Here is a 27,464-nt window from a genome sequence, read left to right on the forward strand (position 1 = left end):
TGGATCAGAGGACCTGAACTATGCTTTGTTTTGCTCCGTCTCCTAACTTCATGTCTTGAAGAATATTCAGGTTGTTGGTGTAATGATTTTTCTTTGAACCATAGCTTCAGGGGCAAATGACATCCGTACATCTTTTAAAAGACCAATGACTTGGCATCTGGTCTTGTTTTTTTTTCAAGAGCTAGTTCTATAACCTTAGGCTCAGAAGTCAAAAGCTTACCAGATCCTTTTCCTGTAAAATGAAGAGGTTGAATTAGGTGATCTCTACGGGCCCTTTTAGCTCTAAAAGCTTGTAACTCTATAAAGCCAAGGTAGTAATACATCTTCTCACCTCACAAGATTATTGCAAGGATCACATGAGAGAGCAGATGTGCTTGGAAATATAAGGACTGTACAAATCTAAATAGTAATAGCAGAAGTGTGACTTAATCTTGGACTTCAGTACTAGGAGTTAAATAAGACTTTAGATGCCATTTGGTTTCATTATTCCCAAACGGTCTCCAGAATGGGGCTTGTTATGCTGAACAGGGTCAGTTTTGTTGCTTTTTTGGAGAGTTTGATTTAGTTGGTTGGCCATGGAATCTGGGATCTATATTTACAAAACCATGTGCAATTAGGGATTCAGGTTCTGTTGGTGAACACAAAATGTTTAGTTTCTCTTTCATTGCAATTTATGAATCATTTCTACAATGAGGTATTGCATTGATTAGAAGTAGATTATAATAGTCATTTATAGTATTTTAATATTGAAAGGTAGCACTAGATAATATTTGGCATTGGAAAACTTGGGTTTAAATTCTACTCTTTAACGTAATAACCGTGTAACCTTGAACAAATCACTTATCTTCTCTGAGCCTCCATTTTCTCATACTTTAAAGAACACAAACAATAGCTATCATCCATAGTGCCTTAATAATTGAATAGATACTGCATGTGAAGACACTGATGGAGTATATTATAATATATTAGCTTGCCTTCCTCTTTACTTGCCCTTGAAAGTGTGGTGGCTGTGAAGATATTGATAAAACACAATGCTGCATAATAATCCTATGATTAGTAAAGCAATCTATCTCCAAGTTGTATAACAGGTGTCTAGATATCCTACTATCTGAACAGATGCCAACGCATAAGTTTGTTTACAGGTATCTCCTCCTCTCTCAGAGACTAAGAGTGTAGTGGGTGGTGTTTGGGTGAGTAAAATTACCTTCTGTTATTGTTAGTTTGTTTTAAAATTTAGGAAGATATGCCCAAATGTATGTCTTGCAGAAATTTTGCCTTACTATTTAGCTGTATTTATTCATACACAGACATGTTTGCATAAACAAGTACATTTTTCTTCTGCAAATATTCTTTCCTATTTTCTACCATTCCAAGTCTCTTAAGTAAATCCACTATTTACAATAGGCTGTTTTAATGACATGTTTATGAAAATACAGATCCTAATCACAATTTCCCTATGGACTACCAAAGAGAATTTGAAATCCTGTTAGTAGTTGCAAGATGAAAGGGAGCTTCAACTCTATATCAAATTGTATCTGAGGAACTGAAATTGTTTTATAAACCTCTGTTAGGTCTCAAACCCCTCCCCTGAGGGAGGAAAGATGTATTATGTACTTTTATGGAGACACGACTTAAAACCCATGGTGAGGTTAATCACTTTGCATCAAACGCCTTATAGCTAGTCTGTGGTGGAGTTAGGAAGAAAACGGAATTTCTTCCTAGGGAGCAACTTACCTTCTTTTATTTGCCTGATGACTCGAGTGTATGAAGCTTCTGGAAAATTATGACAAATGTTCACAAGAAAGCTCTGAGAAAGGATTAGCGTTTGTTTCCCAGTTTAGTAAATGAGCGATTTGTTTTCCACGGGAATGCAACGGCACCTTTTTTTTGTTTTGCCAAACGCTTAGGTGGAAATGACCCCTTTGAGGAAGGGGGAAAGAAGAGCAGAGCAATTCAGGAATTAGGATAGCAATTGGCAGAATATTTCTTTTTCTTTCTTCTTGTCTCCTCCTTGTATATAGCAACCTGCACAGATATTGCACGCTAGAGGGCACTTGAGGTAGAAGAAAAAAAGCCTCTACATCCACTCTAACGGGACCACTTTCCCAAGCAGGCAGGAGAAGGCAGCCTGAAAGCAATGCCCCGATTCCCACACGGCAGCCTCTTTGATAAAAGAACAAACAAACAAACGAACAAAATCCTTAGCATTACGCAGCTTGGCTAACAAAAGGAGCCTGTTCTCATTCTCAGCAATGTAATTTCCTTTCAATTTCTTGTAGTATTTGTTGACCGCATGTATATGTGGTCTTTCTAATAACCAACTTGATAACAACTAATCAGGACTATGAACTCCATTTTATGCATAATAAAAGAACTGTTTTGCCTTCCCCTCTATACATCTGTATTCCCCTAAACATCTGTTATCGTACATTAGTATAAGTGTACAAATTTCACATAATGGTCATCTAAACCATACTTAAAATCAAGTAAATTTAATTATTATGTTTTAATATTAAATATAATCTGTTATAACTAGTAGTAGTGTGATGAAGGGGTCTCTTCTTTTCGTTCTTCTTTTCCTACTTATTTTCTCTTGTTTTTCTTCTTTCTTTCTTCTTCTTTTTTATTTAGAACACAACATGAACTATTTTTAATTTTTTCCTCTTCGTGGCTCCAAAGTTAAATAACATTGGTCTGGAATCTTAATCTAGTTGTTGTCATCTTTCAGGAAAAGAAAGAAAAAAAAAGAAAGAAAAGAAAAATAAAAACTAAAATGCTAAGTGTGTAGCCCACAAAACCTGGGCTGGCTTATTTGATAGCTTTGTACCAGTCCCCTTAAATCTATCTACCCACCCCCCACACCCCCAGTTTCTGTTTAGAAGCTGAATTGGAGCTTATCTCTTTTCGAGCACCTGGGAAGATGGGAGATAACGCCGTTTTGAAAACCTTTTCCAAATGCTCTCGGCACAGATGTGGTTTTCAGAAAGTGTTTACACCTCCATTTACTGAAAATATAATGGCAAGCACAAGATTAGTAATTACAGTCAATATTCAGAGATACAGGCCTAATTTCAGGGACAGCTAAATCCAGCAGCCAAGAAACACAGAGAATCACGACTCTGAATAGCAAGCTCAATGATGATTTTATCCCAAGAATATACAACCACTTATACAAAAAATCAATTTAGTTTTTCAGATCTCACATTAAACATTGGTGAAATAATCAAATGAAAAATTTAGTGTGCTTACACATTTTTCCTTTTTTTATTTTATTTTTAAGATAGTATTTTGTCTTAAAATATCCCAGGACAAAACCAATAAGTATTAATAATATGCTAGTTTTTCCCTTGTCATCTTTATATACATAACATGAGAATGGAATTGCCAAATGCAATGATTTCTCAAACTTTAGCGAGCAACAGAATCCCCTGGGGGCATTTCTTAAAACTCATATTTCTGAGACATACTTAGATTCAGGGCCCAGCAATTTGCATTTCTAACAAATCCCCAGAGGATGCTGAGGCAGAAGCTGGTCCAGGCATTGCAGGTTGACAACCACTGGCCTAAATAAATCCCTGTAATTGCTCACATTCATTTAATGTGAGCACCTTCACAAATATTCAAGATTTTAGTAAAAGGATAGTTCAGAACAAACTCATAAACTTCAAAAATAAAGCTATCCTAAATTTAAACATTTACAAACTTCTCAAAATTGCTATCCTAATTTTTTTATTCTTATGACTTATGCTTCAATATTAGAATTTAAAATAAAACTTAAGTTTCTGATGCCTAGTGCCATAGTGGTTATATATTACTTACCTTGTCCCCACAATTTATAATAAAGAACATGATTTCACATATCTTCATCCTAATGAAATGGGGAAAAGGACTCTGCATTCCTGGAAAATATTACATATTAATTGGTGTTGCATTTATGTTTTAGCCTTCTTCATATTTCAGATTCTTGAGATTTTATTTTAAATGATAATAACCCTGGCAGGCATCACCTTGTAAAATTCCTTGACTCATGGGATCCACACTCCTCAACTCCACCTTAAGGAGATATTACATGAATTCTTTAATTCACCTAAATTTAAAAGCAACCCAATAACCCTGAAAGTTATCAGTTTTGTTTTCAGTTTGTTTGTTTTAGTTTTAATTGTGTACTGGAGGATGAAAATCAGAAAAGACTGCATTTTAATGCAGCAAATAATAAATATGTTCCATTGTGCCATTTCCTGTTTGAGCTAGAGAAGTTGAAGTCTTTCTAGCGCTCTCTTCCTCTTCCAGGGCTCTGTTTCCTCCAAGCCAGCTGACTCCTCACTCTGCAACTAACTGGTCACTTGGTTTACTGTCTTCTTTTGTGAAAATTAGAACAAAGGTTCTAGCCATAGTAACAAAAGGAATATGTCTTTTACCACATGGAGACTCTCTCCATCTCATTCACTCTCAACTGCAGTAGACTCCTCTGCAAAACTGTCTGCCTGTCACCAAGACCCAGGCTGGAGGTATTCTGCCTCATCCTACCTTTGGCACCAGTCAGCCAAGGTTATATTGAATGTAATCTTTCCTCCCTTGCCCCACTTCCTTCTCAAATTATACTCCTGCCCTATCAGATAATTCCTCCCCCTTCCTCCCCCGTGATGCTCCACAACACATGCAATTTCAGTTGCCATTCAAAAAAGCCTGTGGTGCACAGTCCTATTCCTGCTGGAAGGCTGTAACCCTGAAGATCATGTTGAAAATAAAACACTTTCTTGAGGGGGTAGGCTCTCACTACTGTGACATTACACTGCATCTTATTAAGAGTGGGTGGAATTGTTAAAGAGATAAATAACCTTGTCTTTCGGCATCCCTGATTATCTTAGAAATATCCTTATAGGGCTTTTTAACACCCTAATCCTCTTTCACACTGCTTAATCATCTGGACCTCTCCTAAGAATTAGTCAGGAAATTCCTAGTGCAACGCTTTGAGCAGAGATTAACAGGTATACACAAGGTTAAATTCAGTGAAGACAATGTATGGAACTGCTTTAAGAGTAAATGTGGATAAAGTGAGTCAAAACAAATTCATCCAAACTCAAGGTATCATTGGATTGTGGTTCTCTTTACTTTGTCATCACAGTTTTTTTTTTTTCTTCTTTCTTTCAGAAAATGAGATTTGAGGATGCTGTCTTTCTAACATTCTGACTTGCTTTTGAGATGAGTTTGTTACTTGTGACAATCCCCAGCTTTCAGGAGCACATGACCTTTGCTTTAGTTCTCATAGATGTAAGAAGGTACCCCAAGGAAAGGTTCAAACTATCTGTTCAAAGTGAAAATGAATGTCTGAAAATTAAGCACAACCCAAAATGTGATCTATTTCTTTGTCCGCTTGGGACTGTCTGGTCTAGCAGCAGTTATAATTTGATTGAGGCTTGACTGCTGTTCCTTTTTCCAAGACAGAATTAGCCAATCTCAATGCCCTGTAAGCAGACAGTCCGGGAAGAGAACAAACAGTTACTTCGTGGCTGCCTGGGGGGCCGGGGGTGGGGGAGACCTCCTGGTTCTCTTCACCTCCCCCTGTCTGAAATAATTCACAAAGTTTCTTGCTCATGACAGCTCGAATGTGGAATAAACAGATATTAGACCTACAGTCAATATCCTTTTGAACGTTTCACAATGGGATGCTAGATGCAGTGCAAAAAAATTGTCAAATTTGCATGAATATTATAAGCATATTGTGCCTATTTTCTCATTCTGTTCACTCTGTCTCATTAATTTGAGTCAGACAGTACAATCTCTACAGACCGTGTGTCTGGTCCTCTGCACTTTTCCCCCCTTCTGTTTGGGCTCTGTCCCCAGATGGTAAAATCCACTCTCAGGGCTCAGATCTAGTGCACGCAGGGAATGGACTAAATCGGGGTCTCCTGTGGAGGGGAATTTGAAAAAAACCAAAGGTAAGGATTAGTCTGTCTTATATTACACTCATTTTATTAAAAGGTGATCACAGCAGCTGCATATTTCTACATGTTAGCCTCAGAGATGAAAATAAAAGAAATCTGGACCTCCTGGTTCATGATGCCTTCTTCCTACGCAGGCTCTACCCCAGGGTGGCCATTTCTCAAGATCTGCGCAGTCTATCAGAGGACTTGAAGGGGGGCATAGACAGGGCATCTCTTGGTGGAGGCAGGAGAACTGCAAGTGTGGTACCTGCCAGGAGATGAGAGCACATCGAGAAGACCTAACAATTCTTCCCCTTATTTCCCATGCAAGTTCTGCTTCCACCCCCCCACACCCACTTACTGCGCGCCCCTCCTCGTTGTTCCTCATTCCATCTCCCCAAAGGATCGCTAGGACATCAGGAATGCGCTCGCTCTATCATGGGACCGCGACACGCAGCCTCTGAACCGCAGCGCCTGAGTCCCAGGCAAGGGTCTTACAACCGCCCTGTTCTGTGCGCCAAGAGGCCCTCGGCGTGAAAAGGAGACGATGAGCTGCACGCGCGCCCCTTTGCCCTGACGCGTCCTCTTCCACGGGAAACAGCTGTGGGCCACGGGGACGGAGATAACGCCAGGGCTCAGGTGAGACCTGGAGAGAGAACCGCGGCTGGCACCGCCTCCGCAGCCTGCTACATCATCTGCCGGCTCTCGGCCAGGAGCTCGGCCCTCCGCGATCCGCGCGCACCGCACGGAAGGGCGCATCTGCACCCCGCGGCCCGTGCTCGGGAGCGAGGAGCGAAAAGTTGTGCGCCCACTTGGTGTAGGGGGGAGAGGGAGCGAAGCGGCGAGGCGGGGAGGGGGCGGGGTGGGGGACTGCTTACATGAATTTCCAAGTGGTAGACCTGCCTCTGCGCTCTGCCCAATGAGATCCATCAGGGGAGGCACCCGGCTCACTTTTCCACATCACTTCACAGTTACATTTGGCAGGCAGGCGGGCTCGCACGCCGGAGCGCTCAGCCCGGAATTAGTGGATTTATTTGGAATCTCCCTGCGTCCTACAAGCTCCTCCACCGCCGCCGGCTTGTGCATAGACGGTAGCATCAAGCCAGCGGCTGCACTTCGGGCTGCGGACAACCCAGAGCCCGCGCCCCTCGCCCCGCGTCCCCGCACCGGCTCCGAGAGGCATGCACGGAATCCGGGGGCGCCTGCCCAGCGCGCAGGGACGGGTCAGCGCTCGCCGCCCCCGGGAGCCGACCCCGAGCCCCTCCAGCCATTTGTGAACCAGGAAGGAGGCTTGAAATTCGCCAGCTAGGAGCCACACGAAGAGTAAGTGTCTCCCCCAGCCCCTGTTTGCGTTTTTCTCTGTGCCCCGGGTCCTAGAAGCGACCGTTTGTTTTAGAAATTCCGATGTCCCTTCGGACACCTTGCGCGCACCTCCCTCCTGGATGGTGGATGCGGGTTCCTAGCGCAGGCGGAGCTGCGTGTTCTTTCGCGGTATCTGCGACTGATGAGGACGCCTCGGGCTTTTGCCTGATGGTTTTTGCAAACTGCTCTGACAACAGATCCTGGGGGGAAGCCGGCTCCAGGCTGCGCCCCCTCCAGTCTTCCCACCGGTCTCCCTCCCTGCGGTCGCCTGGTGATGTCGCCGCCTCTCCCAGCACAGGCGCCGCTGCAGCCGCGCGCTTGCACCGCGGGGTCCGTGCGGGGAACGGGAGGCACCCGCCGCCTGCCGTGAGGAGGGTGCGGGCCGGAGGGGAAAGGAGGCGAAGGGCCCGGAGGTGCCCTATCGCTGCTTTCCTGCGCCCCCTCGTCTCCAAGGCGAGGGAGGGCGACCCCCCCCCCCCGCGGTGGGGGTGCCGCCACGGCTCGGCTGCGAAAGCCTCAGCGCCAGGCTTTCCCACAAGTGGCTGCTCCGGCCCGGGAGGCGCGGTGCCCGCTGCAAACTTGCGGGGCTCCTTCGCCGCCCCGTGGCTCTGACCTCGCGGAGACGCAGCCCTGCATTTGGGCTGCACCCCAGGCGGTATCCACTGCGCTCACAGAGGCCCCCTGCGCTGGGGACTCCTCCGGAGCCCCTCTCCTAGGGACTGCAGAGCCCCGCGCTGCGCTTGCTGTCACCTCGCCCCTCCTTGCCTGCGAACCCTAGGGGGCCGGGCCGCGCCCCTCGCAGGGCCAGAGGAAAAGAGGGGGCTTTTGCCTGGGTTCTCCCGGTGCGTAACAGGTTCATAAGGAACCTACTCCCGCTCTCCCAGGTTCCCACCAGGGCTGGAAACCAGTGAAAACCTGCCGCCCCCAGCGCCGATGCCAACAGGTATCCACAGTTTCATCCGCTTTTCCCTCCCCAGCACCGAAGCCTTCCCGCACTCAATCTGGCAGAAACCCCAAAGTTTCCCAGTCTCCCACCCTTCCCCGCAGGCACCCTGCCGGCGGTTCACCGAGGACTAGCCGGTCGCCTCCGCGAGCCGGAGATGGCAGCTGTTTGCTTGGGTTGCTAAATGTAAGAAATCAAACAACATTAATTGTTTATTGTTGCAAACGCACAACATTAGTCTGTAATGGAAAAATCAGGCTGGCAGCTGCTCACTTCAGCTCCAATTAAAGGATGGCGCTTATAACGGAGCCAGCGGGAGGGAGAAAAGAGCCTTGCAACTTTACCACCCTTCCTGAAGATACCACAAGAGTTTCCTCCTTGGCAGGCACGATCCGACAGTCCCTTAACGCGCTAGAGCTGCTAATCAGATCAGCGGCTTTCCTTCCCTGCGCTTCACGGTATTTGGGGGCTGACAAAGGGAGCGAGGGGACGCGGGGGAAGGTATGCGAGCGCAGTGCGCTCTCGCAACGCCACCATCGCGAAGCAGATCGCGGGGACTGGGGTTGGCTGGGGCCGTTTGCAAGCGCCTGTCCTCTTTCCAACACTCCTGACAGCCATCTCAATGGTTAAAAACCCTCCCTGGGCTGTCACCTCCGGCTTCGTTATAAGAGCTTTCCAACTAGAAAACTATATGTAGAAAAGAGGTATCTATGTGAGATTGGAGAGTGGGAATTTCCATCCATTCAAGCCTCGCCGCTGTAACTCACTGCATGCAAAGTGAGCCCTGTCGTTCATGCTAAAATATCGCTGAAACTCCTGCCTCGCTGTTGCTTTTCATCTGCTGTGTCCGGTTTTGGAGAGATTTCATCTGGAGTGAGAGTGCGGGGTGTGTGTGTGTGTGTGTGTGTGTGTGTGTGTGTGTGTGTGTGTGTATAGGGGGTTTCTTCTACTGAGATGACTGATACCTTTGAAAGATGTTCTCTAAGGGTTACATTTTTTTTTTTTTTCCCCTGGAAGGGAGTTCTCCATAATCATCATGTCGAGACATGTTTTTCCACTTCCCTGAGCGCTGTGGCTGAAAGAAATTTTAGGGCTATTCTCCTTATTGAATAATAATTCTGATAGCATTTTGTAATTCTGCTTTAGCAGATTAGAAGCTCCCTGTCATATAGTCATTGCATGCTGGAGTAGTCCCAGTATTTTAAATCACCTTTGAGACTATATACATACATATATCTATTTAATACTTATGTATATATATATTTTCCTGGACTTTGAAAAGGGTGAGGAGTTGAGAAAACTCACGTCTGAAAACAGAGAGAGGAGCCTTCCCAGCGGTTCCGAAGATGGTTTCATGCAGGGCTGTTCAGTGGCTGTTCATCTTCCTCATTCTGATAGCCACACCACCCAAATGAGCGTCAAGGTATCCTCAGATCTTCTCAAATAGGCCAAATATTCTAGAGGAACTGGCTAATGGTCTCTGAAATTTGTGCTGTCATACTGTCATCAAACTTTTTAGTCTGTTCCCCCTACAAATCAGATCTTATACTTCTAATTATGACTATTAAAAATCAATGTTTTTGCTTTATAATTTACAGTTTCCTAAAGCCCTCAGAACTCCAGATGGAAAAATCTCTGTAACATTTCTTGGCTGCATTTCTGGGGTCCGGAATGCATTACTTGAGTTCTTGAAGCAGTATGAATTTTGCTGAAGAACAGACAATTTCATAGCAGCCCTCAGTAGAATAGCGGCTCCATTTGCCTGCTGTACACATACCAACTCTGAAGGGAAGGAAGTCCTTACCCTGGAAAATAACTTTATTTGGGTATTATGAATAACTGTGGTCAACACAGTATTCATTTACAGCAACCCCTCAATTAGCACTGAAGACAATTTAAGTAGCCAATGGCAGCAGGATCTATGTAAAACAAAACAAAACAAACAGCCCATAAAACATGCTCAGCAGGAGGGAATACACCACTTGAGAAGGCATTTGTAAAGACTGTTATATGAAAATACTCATGTTGTAACACTTCCTTGAAACTGTGCCCAGATTTAAGGTCCAATACTCGTTAACTGGGAGAATCAGATTGTTGGGGCAAACCAAAGAAACTCCAAAGAATGAGGATATAATGTTTCTACCTAAGAAATTGTACCTCTGGCTCTGCTTTCCAGGTTCTTTTTATTGTTTATTGGTGGGGAAAAGAACATGCATGTATTGAAAAGTTAGAATCCACATGTTAACAACCGTTCAGAAAACCTTATCAAATAAGTAAACTAATGCTTAAAGGAAAAAATAATAAACTTTGTTGTTTTTCTACTCAAGAGGATACACCTCACAGCTTTTATCAACATTCCAATTTGAACAGATTTTTCATGCAAAAGCCAAGAGCTTTCAATGCGTAAAGTGACATTCAATTTATATTTGCAACCATACTTTTCTGGTCTATCAGCAAACTTGTGTGTTTGGCAAATCAAGGAACAAGAATAATCAGAGTAGCCTTTGAATTTCAGAGGCAATGTGAGGTCTCAAAGACTTCTTTTTTTGAAAATATTGTGCTCAGTGGTACTGCTGATACTGGTTGCGGTCATTTTATATTTGTTACAAAGTTATTTAGTGCAGCAGGGAAAAATACAATTTTATTTTTGTTCTCAGCACTGTTGGCATTCGCAAATGAAAAGGACTAGCATTGCTTTTTAATTTACGAAAAGGCTCCTAACTTTGGTGTATTATACAGCTCTTACAGGGGATAGAAATGAAGCAATGCTAATTCTTGTTGCTCTGTGTTGTGAGTTGCATGAACACACAGACACACAACACACACACACAGAGCTTACTTCTTGAAAATGTGCCTAGGTAACTAGCATTTATTGGTTCAAGTCAGATTTTTATCATGTTCTCTTTGGCATTACATCTGCCTTAGTTTATTTGATTTGCTTTCCTGGTTACTTAGATTTGTGTATCAATCATTCTTTTAGGAAAATGTTATCAGTGGTGCCAGGAATTCCCTCCCCCGCCAATTCTATAAGTGTATATTTATGAAATGGAACAATTTTTTGATGGACAAAGGCCATCATCTGATTTAGCAGAGCTTAATTAACCAAAGGGCTATTAGTCCTTTCTCATTTTATTCTCACAGAAAGTTGTGATGCTAATCTATTTCTGCTGAACTGTTGGTTCCTGTCTCTGGAACCTGCTTCAGATGTAACCATGAGGAGAAAATTAGTTGAACCTGGCAACTTCAAAAGGTCAGAAAAGAAATAAGTTCAAGGGATGTCATTTAGCTTCTTCTCCCATATGTTGCTGCTAACTAAATCTCCATTACCTCTTCATGGCAAAGCACCAGGGCCAATACTATTTCCTTTTTCTGTCAAGTCCCAAGCTTTTATTTCCTGAGTTTTAAATGTCATGTGCTATTCTCCATCATAAACAGCACCCACCTTCTTGCCTTTAAATGTCCTTTTTTTTTCATTAGTAGGTGGAGATACACAGATGTGATTTTCTGTATCTGTTTGGAAAGTATCATGAATAAATAACATTTATATTTAGAATTTTCAAACATTTTCTTTCCCTACACCCACTGCCCAAGACAGTTGTAGATGCTAGAGGGATGGTTGGCCCAGGGCTAAGCACTGACTTGGTGCTAAGTAAACATTTATTTAATGCATTAACAAATTAGCAAAGATTACACCCCACCTCCTTTACCAGGCTATTTTCAGTAAAGCGAAAGGAGAGATACAATCATATCCAAAGTCCAATATTATGACTTATCTACCACAATTTTCTCTACAGAAATTTCATAAATCCTCCTAAGTTTATTTTTAGACACAGCTTTTTTCTTTTTTTAAAATCAATTTCTTCCATGTTCTACAAAGCATACTTTTTCTCCTTCACAATCACTTTTTAAGTGATATGGGAATATAAAAAAATGACATCATTCAGCTTTGTAAAATGAGAATGACTCTAAGACTAGACTTGCATCAATGAATGCTATTAAACTATATGTGATGCAAAGTTATATTCTATTCAGTAAAAAATGTACTAATTGTGGAATTGCTGCACGTGCAACTCAGTGTCTGTACCTTTCCCTTGTTAAGAATGTCGAAAAAAATATTTGAGAATGAACTTTCTTTCTTGCATAAAAAATAACCTAGGATGAACTTCCTCTCTCCATACTGGCCTCCCTTATTTCTCTTTAATATATTTTTGAATCACAGCTCTGAATGTCCTAGAAGACAATTCCATACTCCTTTATATTGATTTTAATCAGCAAGATATCTGGCGCTCTCTCTCTCTCTCTCTCTCTCTCTCTCTCTCTCACACTCACACACACACACACACGCACACGCACACACACACAAATATGCCATGACAAGGTGGTTCCATGGATGTTTATTGATATCTTAGTCATGTTGAATATATTGCAAAAGAATATTAAATGGAATCTCCTTAATATTTTTATGTATATCAAGTAAAAATGATACAGTATATTTAAGTTCTATTAGCAGTTAGAACAATATTTTCCATGCCTTCTTTCTAGATAGATTAATACATAAAATATGATTATTTGATTTCTGATATGACAAAAATGATATAAAGTAAATGGGGGAGTTATATAAATATCATGAGGAAATTATTCCTTTTCTATATGTGCGATCTCATCTCCAAAATTTGGTTTAAAAATTAAAAAGGCACATTCCATTCTTTATTAGTCTATTGCTATTTGAGTTTGACAAACAGAATTTTACTTTGTGTCCAACTATTTCCATCTTCCAAAGGGGGATGCTTAGAAAAATGAAAAAAATTTATTCATACCTATTTTGATTAGAGTAGTAAAACACACTTACCTTTGTCTTGCCTTTGTGTTTTACTAAAATATAGTAGCTTGAGATAGTATAGTTATTTTAGAAGCTGTGTAGTTCCCTTAATTTTCATGAACCATATATTCTGGGTCATAACTCAAAATTATTTTTGTCAAATGGATGCTCTGATTGTCTATCCATCCATCATCTGTGTCTGTAGTTCAGGTTGACAGTATCAGCGGGTGGTTTTAAAGCTATAAAGTTTTTGAAACATGAAAGAATGACAGTAAGCTGCACTTGTAAACATATCAGTAGTTAATATACAGACAGTATAATCTAAGTGACAAAGTCCTGATGACTTACACATGGATACTTGGTTGTATTTTGATTTCAGTATAACAGACTCTCTAGGCCTGGTTATGCAATATCAGTGATGTTAACCATTTTCACATTTCTTAAGTGAGAAGAGAAAGCTTCTAATTTCTAACTATCATCAGAGAGTGCTAAAGTTCCGTGAAATAAATAGAAAAACTGTTGAATATTTTTGGCAGAAGACACTACCTGAACCCGATCTCTAATTAGCATAATCTTCTCTGAGTTCCCTTTTAAGTAGTGTGTAAGATATCACCTTGGTCTCCTCTTGGAATTAGTAGGGACGCTCCAGTTGCACCATCCTCACAAGAATGAAGGTGATTATGGAATGCAATAGAATTTCTCATACTTTGACCTCTCAGCAGAAAATAGTGATGAGCAGTGCCATGTCTTTTTTTTTATTTTTAAAATTTTAATTTAAAACATTTAAATTCTTTATTGTCTCTTTTTTGTTTTATTTTCTCCTGCTACCTTGTCTAAGAGACAATGCCATGCCTCTGTGGGAAGCAGAGACATGGTTGACTCTGCAGAGTAAAAATACAGCCCTTGAGAGTTCTAATAAAACTATTTGAAATCGTTACTTTAATTGTATGTTAGCTGTGGATAGGGGAAGTTATTTATAAAATGCTGTTTATTTATATTCATCTTGGTTCATGCCAGTTTTTTAAAAAGTAAAGAGCTGTAAAAAGTTATTTTACTTAATACCTGTCTACATAGAACGTTGGAATTTTCCCCATTGATGTACATGGCAAGAGATTGAAATAAAATATATTTTTTAAATTAGTCAATATTTTTTAAGCACTGGAAACACTCATTAAATAGTAACTATTTTAGCTACATTGACAAAGAGTTTAAATAACTTATTTAATTTTTTACTCAATCATTCAAGGCAGGTGGTATTAAACACAGCATCAATTTCCCCATCTGCCACCACTGAAATACATTTGCCCAGGTCACTTATTTCATGAATGACAGAGCTGTGATTCAGAGTACTGTCTGTGACTATAGCATGAATGCTCTAAACATCTCTCTCATGGGGCTCCCAACAGTTTCGCTGTTACTACAAGGTTGATAAAAGTAAGATTGATTTTGATCATTTGCTGTGATTTAAAGGGCCAGCACAAATTGTTTTCACTTACTCTGTCTTTGGCTATGAAATTTTGAACATGTATTTTTAAGATAGCTTTTAAATAAAGCAGAAGGGATTTAGATTAGACTTGAGAAGTGACTTCCTGGCACCACTGTGTCTGTAATGGCAAGGGAGGTGCAGGACTCACAATCATCTTGCCTTTAAAAAAGCCCCAAAGAATAGCTTCATCCTTCATGTCTTAACTTAGGATTCCAAGAAAGTTTTATAGGTCTTGGTCTATAATACTAGAGAAGGGGTCTTATTTTGACTTTCTCATCTTTGTCACAGGCTCAGTCACCCCATTCTGAAATTTCTATAACAGATACAAAAGCTTCTTTGTGAAGACCAAATTTCTGACTCTATCTTGGGAAAGGAGGAGGACGAGGCATTTATTTATTGATTTTTGCCAAGGTAACCAGCGATTATAGAGTTTAAAGAAAACAAAAGCTTCAGGTAGAAAAGAATAGCATGTCAATAACAGCAAAAAGTACGTTCAACAAGTATTGCTCTGAATGGTAAAACAAGCAAACTATGTTTTTGGACAGATTGACATCTGGATAAGTGTATGGTCTAATGACAAAGACAACCAGAGGGGTTGTGGCTGAGGGAGGGATAAACAAATAAATAAACACATTTGTGTGTGTGTACATGTACATAAAATATTTGAGAACCTTTTTCTGCCAGGAGAACCGGTCAGGGAATTCTAAAGGCTCTAGGAAAGATGATCTTCTTGTACTATGTATATTCGAATGCATGCATGTATTGTCCTTCTCTAAAATCCGAAGACTGTCCCTACCTGTTGGACTCCAGCCACCCAGGGGTTGGGCCACACACTGAATCACATCCCCTGAAATACCACGTTGAATTCAATACGCATTTAGTTGTTTTGAACCAGGCTGCTAATGGCTCTAAATTCAAGGTCAGACACACTTTTAATAGAAACTCACTGGTCCTGTGTGTCATTTTTGCTTTCATGAAATATTGTGGCCACTAAACCCAGTGGATAATAAAAGCATAATTTCCTGTCAACCGCAATAATCTGCTGGATTGAATCTTAAAGTATCTCCAAAAGTCTGATTTTATTTTAGATTTCACCTATCAGCGTATGGCTCATCATTTTGAACTTTAATCCATGTGATTTACAAAATCGATGGTGTAATAAGTTTTTGCATAATGACTTACATATCTAAGAATTGACTGAGTTCACCTTAAAAAAAAGTGTTGGAATCAGCAGAGTGAGATCCAGGTTGTAATTAGAACTATCTCTAAAATGTGAGTATGAATGAAAAGTCAGATTATAATTATTTTACCCAGGAAAAACTGTCTTCTTATGGGGGCATTCTAAAGACTTCCTTATACGTAAGAATTCCAGAGAGACTGTGAAATCTCTTCATCTCACTATCTGGATGTAAATCAACGCAACAGCATTATAATAAAGTGGATTGCTTGGCCAGACATATATACTGTGGTTGGAAAATGTAAAAATAAATTGATTTTTTACCCAAGCTTTACAACCTTGCTCAATTTCTTCTTCCTTGCGTAAAGTTAAGAAGTTTGTGTATGCAGCTACTATTCACAATGTTTATTAATTCTGATAACACTGCCATAACATTTTGTTGCATACCAAAAATGTCTACAAAGCTGTTCTCTGATGTTTTAAGAGGACAACATTAGCTCTGCCTATGGCAGAGGTGCAAGCATGCAAATAGTATGGATCTAAATGTCACATTAGAATCCCATTTCTCTATAATTGACAGGATCACCTTGAAGACCACATCTCAGCACTCAGTTACAGTATGCATGTGCATACGAACACACCAGTTAGCTGGGAAATGTTCCCAGTGTCCCACATAAGATAGGTATGGGGGTGATGAGAGTATTAGGACATTATACAAAATCCTATATAGTCATATGCCCTAGTGCAAGGTTTCCCCAAGTCTGGTATATGCCTTCACTCCTGTATGTGCTGTGATGGTAAGTAGTGCATGGCATGACATTAAATGACATTGAAGAAGTGACTCTCCCATCATACCATGGAGTCCTTCAGGTCATCTCAAGGAGGACTGAGTTAGGAACTAGTCTTCTTTTGTACTACTTGCTTCTCAAAGTGTGGTCCTCAAATCAGTAACGTCTGCATTGCAGGAAATGTTATAAGAAATGCATAATCTCAAGCCCCACACTAGATTAAGTGAATCATCTGTATTTCAACAAGATTTCCAGGTGATTTGTGTGCATATTGATGTTGGAGCACTCCACTAGGATGTGCTAGAACCAACTCTAGACTGGGCTTTAACAGAGATGACGGTTAAATTTTCAGTAACTGCCAGAACCAGTTAATGACCACACTGGAAGCTTGAAATTGGTCATGGTGGAAGTATTTATAGCATGGAAATCAGAAAACATTAAAGATCAGGATTTTTTTTTTTTCTTTCAGAGAACCCCTTGTTAAGTATTTACCAGCCTGCTCTTACCTATTTCTGGTCCTTTTTTTTTTTTTTTTTTTAATGAAGAGATGACCTCAGGCTTTGACAATATCTAGTTTAGTCAAAATAAATCATTATTTGAAATACTAATACCTTTGTACTTTAATTTGCTGATCTCTACAGTGGAAATGATGAAAATAAAGTAACAATAATACAGAGTTATTCTGAAGAGTAGATATGAATAGATGTGTGTGTATGTATGTCGTATTCTTTAAGATATAATATTATCCAGGCACTTTCTCAGTGTTCACTTTTAACCTTGTAATTTTAAAGTTATATTCCATGATGGCAAATAATATTGGCTTTCCACTTTAAAATAAATGTTCCCCAAACTGAGCCAATTTGGCAAAATTTAAGGAGGTGGCATATGAGTGTTTCAGTTGCTAGAAGCTCTGTGCAAAGAGTGGTGGGAATGACTTACATTGACGAATGATTTCCATTGAGTCGGACTAATTTCTTCCCAGGGTTTCGCCACTGACTGTAGGGCGTTGGACAAATTATTGCCCACCTGTCTGAAAACTGAGAAGTTGCATTGGAATAGCACTCAGTGGTCTCCCACACCTTCTCTATGGGAGGTCAAACCTTTGGAAAAATCAAACATACTCTCCTTTTCACAAAGAACTGGCAGACAAGAGGACAACCTGTCTGACGTGTACTCTGGGGGATCATGACTCATGTGAATTTGGTGGTTAGAGAGAAAGATGAAGTGAGCATGGACTGGGTGATCTTGCAAGTACCAATATGAAAACGACATTAGATGCTGATTTATTCAGAGATCCTGGATTAGTTGGTGGTCTTGTTCCTATCCATTGGTTGACTAAAATGTTCCCTCACACATATGCCCTCCTTAATTGGCTAATTTCTTGTCAACATTTACATGACACCCCCTCCAGGAAGCCGCCTTTTTAGCTTTTAAATTTCATTTTTAGACACGTTGTCTTGCTCTGTTGCCAGGCTGGAGTGTAGTGACATGACCACAGCTCACTGCAGCCTCGAACTCCTAGGCTCAAGCAATCCTTCCACCTCAGCCTCCCGAATAGCTGGGACAAAAGGCACAGATCACCACAACAGGCTAGTTTTTAAATTTTTTTGTAGAGATAGAGTGTCACTCTTGCCCAGGCTGGTCTTGAACTGCTAGCCTCAAGCAATCTTCCTGCCTTGACCTTCCAAAGTACTGGCATTATAGGTGTGAGCCACTGTGCCCAGCCTACCTAGGAAGCATTCTTTAATGCTTCCAAGATGAGTGGCTTATCCATTCCTCTGTATTCCCCTAGCCTTTCTAAGAGTAAGTTTCACTGAATTAATTATATATTCCTTTGTCTTTGCCAGTTACATTCTTTGCTTTCTGAAGATAGGACCTCTGTCCAACCTGTTTGCCTTTTTATCCCTTGTGCCTGACACATAGCATGTGCTATCAAGTATTTCTATAATGACAGGAGGGGTTGTGTTCAGAAAGAGAATTTCAGAGTTACGTTACCTAGATTCAAATACTGGTTCTGCTCCTTACTGGAGGTGTTCCTTAGGCAAGTCATTTAATCAGCCTCTGCCTAAGTTTTGAACACAACAAGGCAAGGCATTGTATGCTTTATCTAACTGTAAAATATTGCACTCAGGGATACTATTTGTGGCTGTACACATATTCGTTTATTTATTAATCTATCATTTTGACTAATGAAGCTATGTCATTGTATAACGTTGGTTCAGGGTCTGTTATCACATTTTACCCCATTCTGTCGCATTCAGATAGGGTACCATCCTATCACATTCCATCCTGAGTGCCACTTGGTGTTTTCCATAAAGGAAGTACCTATTATAAATTTAAATTGGGATGAAACTTCCTTATCCCAGAGTCATTAAAAACAAAGCAAATGCCAGAGTCTACTTGAAGAGTATTTGGCACAGTTTTAAGGAACAGTACATGCTAGCCTACCCTAACTGCTTTACCAATACTGTCTGCTCAAGTCCTCAAAATAGACATGGTAGGTAGGATTTATTATCATTGTTGTTATTAACTGCTCCCCAGTTAGACAACTGGTAAAACGTAAGGATTAGAGTCTAAACTCCACACAGGCTGACACTAGAGGTCACTGTCACAACCATCTCACTGTTCTGCCCTTGGAAAACAGCCTACAAGGCTTTTGTGCACTCAGATGTGACTGATCATGGAGCTGGATACATGCGGAGAGAATAAGTGTTTAGCCTGAGGCTCCATGGCTGGAAGGAGTCTCAGCATGTGTGTAAAATGGTCCAGCCGTTCTATCACCAGCATCATCCTCATCCTACATATGCCACCTTAGGGAAGGCCTTTGAGCTCCTTGTGCCACCCCTGTAGCTTGCTTACTTTTACGGCAGAGGACACACAGCTTCACTCTTTGTTCATCCCTTTGTCTTTTTTACCAAAGCTTCTCAAGGGCAAGGACCATGACATCACCCCCCTTCTTGTGTGACTCAAGATAAACCGCATGAATTCCAGTTTAGCGATTGCTTCCTATGACATGTGTCCTGTTTCTGAGCCATACTACTGCCCTGTTAGATAGGAATTATTATTAGTTCCACTTTGCAAGAGAGAAAACTGAAGCTCAGAGAACTTGACTGTCTTGTCCCTCGTTACAGATACAGTAAGTGGGGTGAGCTGGGATTCAAACCCAGGTTTATCTGCCTCCAGGACAGACCCTCTCCAGCATATCACAGTCCTCTTTCTGCTCCACCTGCCCCTGCACATCTAGAAGAGAGCAAGGCACGTAACAGATGTGCTGTCAATGCTGTTAAAGTAAATTAGTGGATCAACCATTCAGAAAGACACAAAGACTTGCAGATTTCTTTACCAGGGCTTTTTGAATTTTGTTTCAGTTTTTTTAATGTATTTTTATTTCATCATATTATGGAAGTACAAATGTTTAGGCTACGTATATTGCGTTTGCCCCATCCGAGTCAGAGCTTCAAGCATGTTCATACCCCAGACAGTGTGCACTATACCAATTAGGTGTGAATACACCCATCTCCTCCTCCCCCCCGCATCTGCCCGACACCTGATAAATGTCACTACCATATGTGCACCTAAGTGTTGCTCAGTTAATACCATTTTGATGATGAGTACATGTGGTGCTTGTTTTTCCATTCTTGGAATACTTAAGAGAATGGGCTCCAGTTCTATCCAAGATAATTTGAAGTTTGCAAAGTTCTGCTCTCACACTGGGATGAGACAAGGTATTAAGGAAAATCTGTTTTGAGGGAAAGGCTTGATTTCCCTGAGGGTACTGCAATTCCAAGGAAAGGAGAGGACGTTGCTCTGGATTTGGTTTTCTCTGAGTTGGTTCCCTCCTGAAAGCTGATCTTCTCTTCAGTTTCCAAAGCAACTTCTGCGTGCTGTGGCTTCCCTATGTACTCATTCATCAGGCTAGGGTCCTTTTGAGGCACAAAGTCCCCGTGATTGAGCTGAGCCCAGGCAAAGAATGACAAGCAGGGCGATTCCACTGGCCATCTTGTTAGATCAGATACTGCCCGGTCTAACAAGTATTTGCAGCACAGTGTGGGTCTGCCCCTCTCAGCTGGCTTCACTAAGGCCACTCACCAGCCCAGCCAACGTTAATGGCTTTCTCTGTTTCCCATTCCGAGCCAGAATGGAACCAGACACTAGAGGTGAAAGGTTCCCTACCTTATTATGAATTCCCTGGGCCAAACAGTTCCTGATGGTGTCCTGAGGAATTATTTTCCCATTTAATCTAATTCAGTGAGGCTTCTCTCTGGGATCTGCAGTGAACATTATTTCCTTAAAAATAATGTTTTTTGAGAGGGAAGAAACACATTTTGCCACGCTGAAAGTAAGCAAAAAATGTATTTGACACCTCAGGTAATGGGGATTTTTTTTTTTTTTTTTGCCCATCCCTTTCTGAATCTCTTCAATTGAAAATTGTATTTTTACCATATTTTATTCCCAAAGGAGCTTTTCATAATTTAAATCCCCTGTTCAACTGTACATTTAAAATGGGAACCCTGACACTGTCCTGATTATAGCATACAAGTTGGACATTATAGAATTTCTCTCTGGGAGCAGTCTAATTTTATTCACTCATTATTAGCATCATGGCAAAAAATTGTATTCTTGACCCTGAACTGGACGCTCTCTACTAGTGGATCCTGGAAGCTAAGACTGTAAAAAATTGGGGAAATTCCCCTTCCCACTCTCCATTTGTAATTTTTTTTTAAATGTTATGCATTAAAAGCTAATTTCTTCGGCATAAAATGAACCCAAACCTGTCTTTAAACAGGTTAAAACAAGAGACAAAAAGAAAAAGGCTTGCAGTCTGTTTCATAAGAGTGCTGCATTAGCACACACCTCAACTTGTGTTACAAATGGAAAAGGACGTAAGAAAAGAGAGAAAGGAAGAAATGGAGAGAGAGAAGGAAGGAGGCAAGAAGAAAGAAAGAAAGGAAAGAAGGGTGAGGGGAAGGAAAGAAAGGAGGAAAAAGAGAATTTGTATTACTCACAGTAGTTTTTGATAAGTGACAAAGCCACAGAGTGAAAACCAATATCTAAATAAAGCTTAAAAATAAAAGGACTTATTAGCCTACTCATTCTAATTCTTTAGATCCACTTTCTTAAGAGTTTGAGAAGTGCCTATGTTCACTTCGGTGCTTTTGAAAGACAGTGATTTTGTTTTAAAACCTGTTTCCATGCGCCTTTATCTTTCTTCTTCTTTTTGCAGGAAGTTTCAATGAAAAGAAATGCCAATGGATTGTGGTCTTAGAAAAGCTGCTTAGATGATGTCTGTTTCCCGTGCTATAGACACGTGGCAGAGCTGTAAGTAAATGCTCCACACTGCTTGATGAATTGGATGGCTGCAGATTGGAGACAACAAAAATAATTGTCTCGTTTTCGTGGTGATTTCCTTAACTGGTGGGACCATGCCAGAACGGCTAGCAGAAATGATCCTGGATCTCTGGACTCCATTAATAATATTATGGATTACTCTACCCCCCTGCATTTTCATGGCTCCAATGAATCATTCTCAAGTTTTAATGAGTGGATCCCCTTTGGAACTAAACAGGCTGAGGGAAGAACAGCGGATTTTGAATCGCTCCAAAAGAGGCTGGGTTTGGAATCAAATGTTTGTCCTGGAAGAGTTTTCTGGACCTGAACCGATTCTTGTTGGCCGGGTAAGCTTCGTTTTTAAGATCCCAATTTCAGGGTCTGTTTATGGTCTTTAGATGTTTAACATCAGACTCCTCACAGCGGTTGCCATATTTAGCTGTGAATCCTTTAGACCAGATGGTTAGTTAGTTAACCTGTTGGTTCCTTGAGGAATATGAATAATCCCAAGGCAAGAGTCTAAAATGGTCTTCTAGGGAAAGCTGTTCCTTCTACCTCTTCGTCCCTGCTATAGATAAAATACTGCAACACTTGTGCAATGCATAAACAGATAAGCGTTTCTTTCTCATGCACAGGAGAGCTCTCTATGCTATGCCAAAGCTTTTCTCTAGTTTATAGTACTTGGAAGAGGTATGCATTTTTGCTGTGTTTGATTTCCTACCACTTCAATTATGAAGATGTTATCTTGTTTCATTTTATTGTGTAAGGTCATGTGGAGATCTCCCATTGCAGGTAGATGTTTCTACCTTTTCGTTTTTCATTGTTTGTTGTTTCAATCATTGACCTAAAAATGGAGAAAGGGAAGTTTTTGGAGTAGATGCTTAGCAGCGCTTTGTACTATAGTTTGATAAACTTTGCAACAGGAAACTAGTTCATCCGTTGTCAGGTAGGAGCAAATGTACAGAATCACAATTTTAGTTTAGGGGACTCTGTGTGTGTGTGTGTGTGTGTGTGTGTGTGTGTGTGTGTGTGTTGAACTAGATTTACATTTGGTTTTTTGTTGTTGGAAGTTTAGAGAAATGTTCTTTGTATACACGTGTGCTGCCTGCTTTCCAAAATCACACCGTAGGTTATTGAAAAGGATACATGTTTATTCCTCCAAACTGTTCATAAACTTCTTTTAATTTTGGTGCACACCATTATAGGTAGAATTCCAATACTCAGCCTGCCAATGGCAGATTTTCCTAATTGATCAGATTCAGAAGTAAATCAGGCCAATGTCATTCATTTCCCAAATTCAGTGATTTTAAAAATGAAAAATAGGAGGGGTTAAACATTGATCTTCAAGACTTGCGTTAACTCTTTGTGTTTCGGTAGAAAGTGTTGATCACATCTTGGCTTCTACGCTGCTGTCTTGCAAAATAAATTGAGCCTCCTCAAGGATCGTGCATCTCATTTCACATGACTCTACTCGGATGAAGAAAGCCTGCATGAGGAGATATCATGAATCATTACACGGATATTTATTGAGCCTTTCCTGTGTGCCAGACGCTCTATTAGGCACATGGGGGCATATTAATGAACAAAACAATAATCCCTGCCTTTCGGCAACTAACATTCTGGCCAGTACGGAGTGTTTATTATGTGTTGAGCACTATTATAAAAGATGGGGACAAACCTTTTTATTCTACGAATAACAATAGCTGTCCTCTCCCTATACATACATACGTTATATATAAGTATATATGTATGTGTTGGTTGTGGGTGTGTATATGTACATATGCATACGCACACAAACGTGTATAAAACAAATCTGCACTCCCTTTGCCATAAGTCCAAAATATAAAAATCTCTGAAAGATTTTTTTGTATGCTTGATACAACTCAGGTAGCAGAACTGACTTGGGGCTATTTATAGTCATAATGCATCCCATTACTGTGACTGTTCATATATTTCACTGCAGAAATGCTAATGTGGTTGATTACAGGGTGCTGCCCTGGACCTTGCTGAGGGAGTTACTTCCTATGTAGTTTATGTAGCTTAGTATGTTTCTAAAGTGTGAAGAGTTCCGAATTCCAAAACATACCTGGCCCTGTGGGTTTTGGGTACGGGCTCCTCTACCAGCATTATTATTATTATTATTTTTTGTAGATACAAAAACTGAGGCTTAGGTAAATTATTAAACCAAACCAAGATCACAGAGCTAATAAATGATCTGAGTTTGAATCCTGTTGGGGATTTCCAAATCCATTATTTCACCTACTATACCCTATTACATTAGTAATTAGCTACCTGGAGTTTAAACTATAATATGCATTTAAGAGTTATTGAGTATAGAATGTGAAGTCTTCAAATTCGTACTTCTGGATATTCAGAACTTCTTTACCCAGCCCTAAGGCAAGTTGTCTTCATACCATATGAAGTTCTGGAAATTCATGCACATATACATAATGCATGATTACTCTCTCTGCTTCTTTTAGTTACCTCTTTATGGAGGGATATCACTCTGATCCTGTCTTGCATAACATGCTATGCCCAGGGGAAAGTTCTGTTTTTATCTGAGTAGAAAAAGTAATTAACACAGGTTGTTTTGGACTCAGAATCTCATAACTAACTTCTCCTACATTCCCTAAATGAAGCAATAGAGAAAGAGGCGAATGGCCAGGTACTCAGCATCCTCTTGCGACGTAGTAGTTTTTGAGATGGTCACGTTTCTCTGGGGGACTGAAATGTTGCCACTGAACGCTAGGAGTCTGCAACGGCCAAAATGCTTTTGAGTCTCAGCTCTTTTCACTGCTTCCTACCGTGACCCATTCCCAAACAATTGTTAAATCAGAGTTAAATTTATTTTCTGAGGGGCTTTTCTGCAAACATTTTCAATCATATCATTTCCCCTTAAAGAAAATTGCTCCTGAATTATGACAGCCTAGCCTTTGAGGATCCTGGGTTGCAGCGAAGCCAAAAGTACATTTCGGATTCTGAGTCAGGCTGAGTGCGGAGATGATCCGTATCGGGGTGCCCACCGGTGCTTTACGATGTTTTATCTGTGCACGTTCTTCCACATCCGACTCTTTAAACCACTTCACCTCAGAGCTTCTCCCCAGGAACTGGCTGAGAAGCATTGGTTACCTATGAGCATCCCTGCTCTTTAAAATGCCCTCTTGCGAGTCACCGTTGCAGGGGCCTCGGACCTAGCAGGTTGAGTTCAAGCTCGAGGGCAGAGCCAGTTTTTGAGTGATTGGTTCTTCAGAGTTTCACGTATAACCATACAGCATCTATCATCTGTTTTTACTATATTGGTAAGCAGCTGGATGCCCGGAAAAAAACTCTAAGCACTAGAGGTGGACTCTCCAGAGGTTTGAATATTGGTTTAGCCACTTTCTCGGTGTTAACCCTGAGAAGGTTACTAGAGCTTTTCAAGGGTTATACAAATAAGATAAGTAACAGTATATAAGATTAAATAAATAGTAGATGTGTTGTGCTTGGCAGAGTAATTGTAGTCATAATTGTATCTTTCACTGTGTATATATGTGTATGTTTGTAGTTGGAATGGTGGACAAACTGGCAGCAACCTCATTAGGTGAGCACAAAATTCTGGGAGCCCAGAGAAGGGTCCCTTCATTGGTTCAGGTTGTTTAGGGTAGAGGTGATGTTCAGTGTGTCCTGAAGGGTCACTGGCACTCACGTCTGGTGAGTCTTTGGGGGCTGAGAAGTGTTCCAGCTAGACAGAAGGGTTTTTGCAAAGTCACGGGATACAGTAACATGACTAAGGATTCCCTTAGTCAGAAGCAACATAAGTCTTTATATTTCCTGTTGAATTAGAATGACGTTGAAAGTCATGTTCTTAAAGAGGTCTTCCTTATCCATTCAGTCTAAAATATAATCGCCTCTCCTCCAATATTTCATGCCCTTTGCCTATGCTTTATTTTTACTTCTTCCTGATGCTCATATCTTACGTATTCTCTACTTTATTGTGTTTATGGTTTGTCTCCTGCTGGAATGCAAGTTACACACACAAAAAAGGATTTTTGTGGCCTTTGTTCTTTACTATACAGAACCTAGAACACTGCCTGCATATGGGGACCTCTCAGTCAAGATTTCGGATGAAAATAGGAATGAATGATCCCCCTAAATAAAGGAGGGATTTATAACGGTCCTATAAGCTCTATCAGATTTAACATAAGTGGCATTTTTCAATACGAGGGCTTCATGTTCTCTCTTTCCTAATGGTATTTTATAGACCAGGAGGGTAGTTGAAACAGTTGTTCCTATGTGTTGATTTTAAAAGTCTTTCTGTGAGGCAGTGAGAGTAGAAACGTGAACTTGTTAAAACAACTCTCTTTCAAGAGGCAGCAGGGTCACCTCCATGGAGATGTCTTCCTCACCAGTGGCACAAAGCAGCACGTTCTCTTCCAAACCATCTTCAAACTTCTGTTTGCGCTTATTGGCGCAATCTTCTTTCCGAATATCCGAAAAACAAATAGCAGCCAAACAGATTCCACTCCTGCCTCCAGTTCTCTGTGGAACAAGGCGGTGGAAAGCCTGTTCATAAACACATAAATACCGAGCATATCACATCACCAGGTACCATTTGTTTGGGTACAGAAAAGAGAGAGAGAAAACCTGCAGTGATTTTTGATAAATCTTGCAACTGAGGCAAAAATACTATCCTTGTGGTAAAAATGTATATGGACTCTTTATGATACGTGGCTTGATGTCGTCATGAGAGCCCTTTGTTGTAAGCCGGAGGGTGATTGATAGAGGCATGTTACAAATATTTATTGAGCACCTACTATCTGCAGAGTATCCCATTGCCAGTGGATGTTCAGCTCTGGGCACACACAGATCCATACCTTCTGTCATGGAACCAGTAGGCTGCTAGGGGGAGACAGGCATTCAAACAAATAATCACATGAACGAATGTCACATTACAACTGAGATAAGGACTCTGAAGTGAAGGAATATGGTTCTATTGAAGCATATACAGAGGAAGCTGACCTATTCTGCGGGAGGGTGGACTCTTCCCTAAAGAAATAATCTGTAAGCTGATACGCATGAACTCCCTTAACCAGGGTTCAGGGATAAAGAGAGAAAGGGCATTTTCAACGGATAAAATAGCATTTGCGAGGCTATTTATGGAGCTAAGAGAGGGCCAAGGTAACTGGATGTCTTAGTTCTGGCTGTTACAACAAGTTAACATAGACTGGGCAGCTTATAAACAACAGAAATTTATTTCTCCCAGTTCTGAAGGATATAAGTCTTCAAGATAAGGGTGGCAGCACGGTTGGGTTCAGAGGAGGGCTGTCTTCCAGGTTGTAGACTGTCATCATCTTGTTGTATCCTCACATTGTCAGAGAGATGACAAGATAGGTTTCTGGGGCATCTTTTTTATAAGGACACTAATCCCATTCATGAGGGATCCAACCTCATGACCCAATTACATCTCAAAGGCCCTCCCTCCTGATACCACCGCATTGAGGGTTAGGATTTCAACTTACCAAGTTTTGGTGGGGAGACACAAGCATTTAGTCCATCTCACTGGAAGACAAGGAAGTAGGATTAAAGTATTTTGGGTCAAGTTACAAAGATAGGTAAGGATCTCTCGGAGATCTGGTCTGTTTCTATTTCAGCTCTACT

At 40.9% G+C, this 27,464-nt stretch overlaps 1 protein-coding gene across 1 annotated transcript in view; it reads left to right on the forward strand.

The window, feature by feature from the left end:
* The first annotated feature begins 6,546 nt into the window (after window positions 1-6,546).
* CDH8 (cadherin 8) overlaps window positions 6,547-27,464 on the forward strand; it is a 333,702-nt gene continuing 312,784 nt past the window's right edge. Inside the window, exons 1-2 of the mRNA XM_045534039.1 lie at window positions 6,547-7,247; window positions 21,724-22,174. Of these exons, the coding sequence (XP_045389995.1) occupies window positions 21,923-22,174 (252 nt within the window). The 5' untranslated portion in view covers window positions 6,547-7,247; window positions 21,724-21,922. The remainder of the gene's footprint in view (window positions 7,248-21,723; window positions 22,175-27,464) is intronic.

The sequence above is a fragment of the Lemur catta genome, chromosome 20 (assembly GCF_020740605.2).
Source record: "Lemur catta isolate mLemCat1 chromosome 20, mLemCat1.pri, whole genome shotgun sequence".
NCBI lineage: Eukaryota > Metazoa > Chordata > Mammalia > Primates > Lemuridae > Lemur > Lemur catta.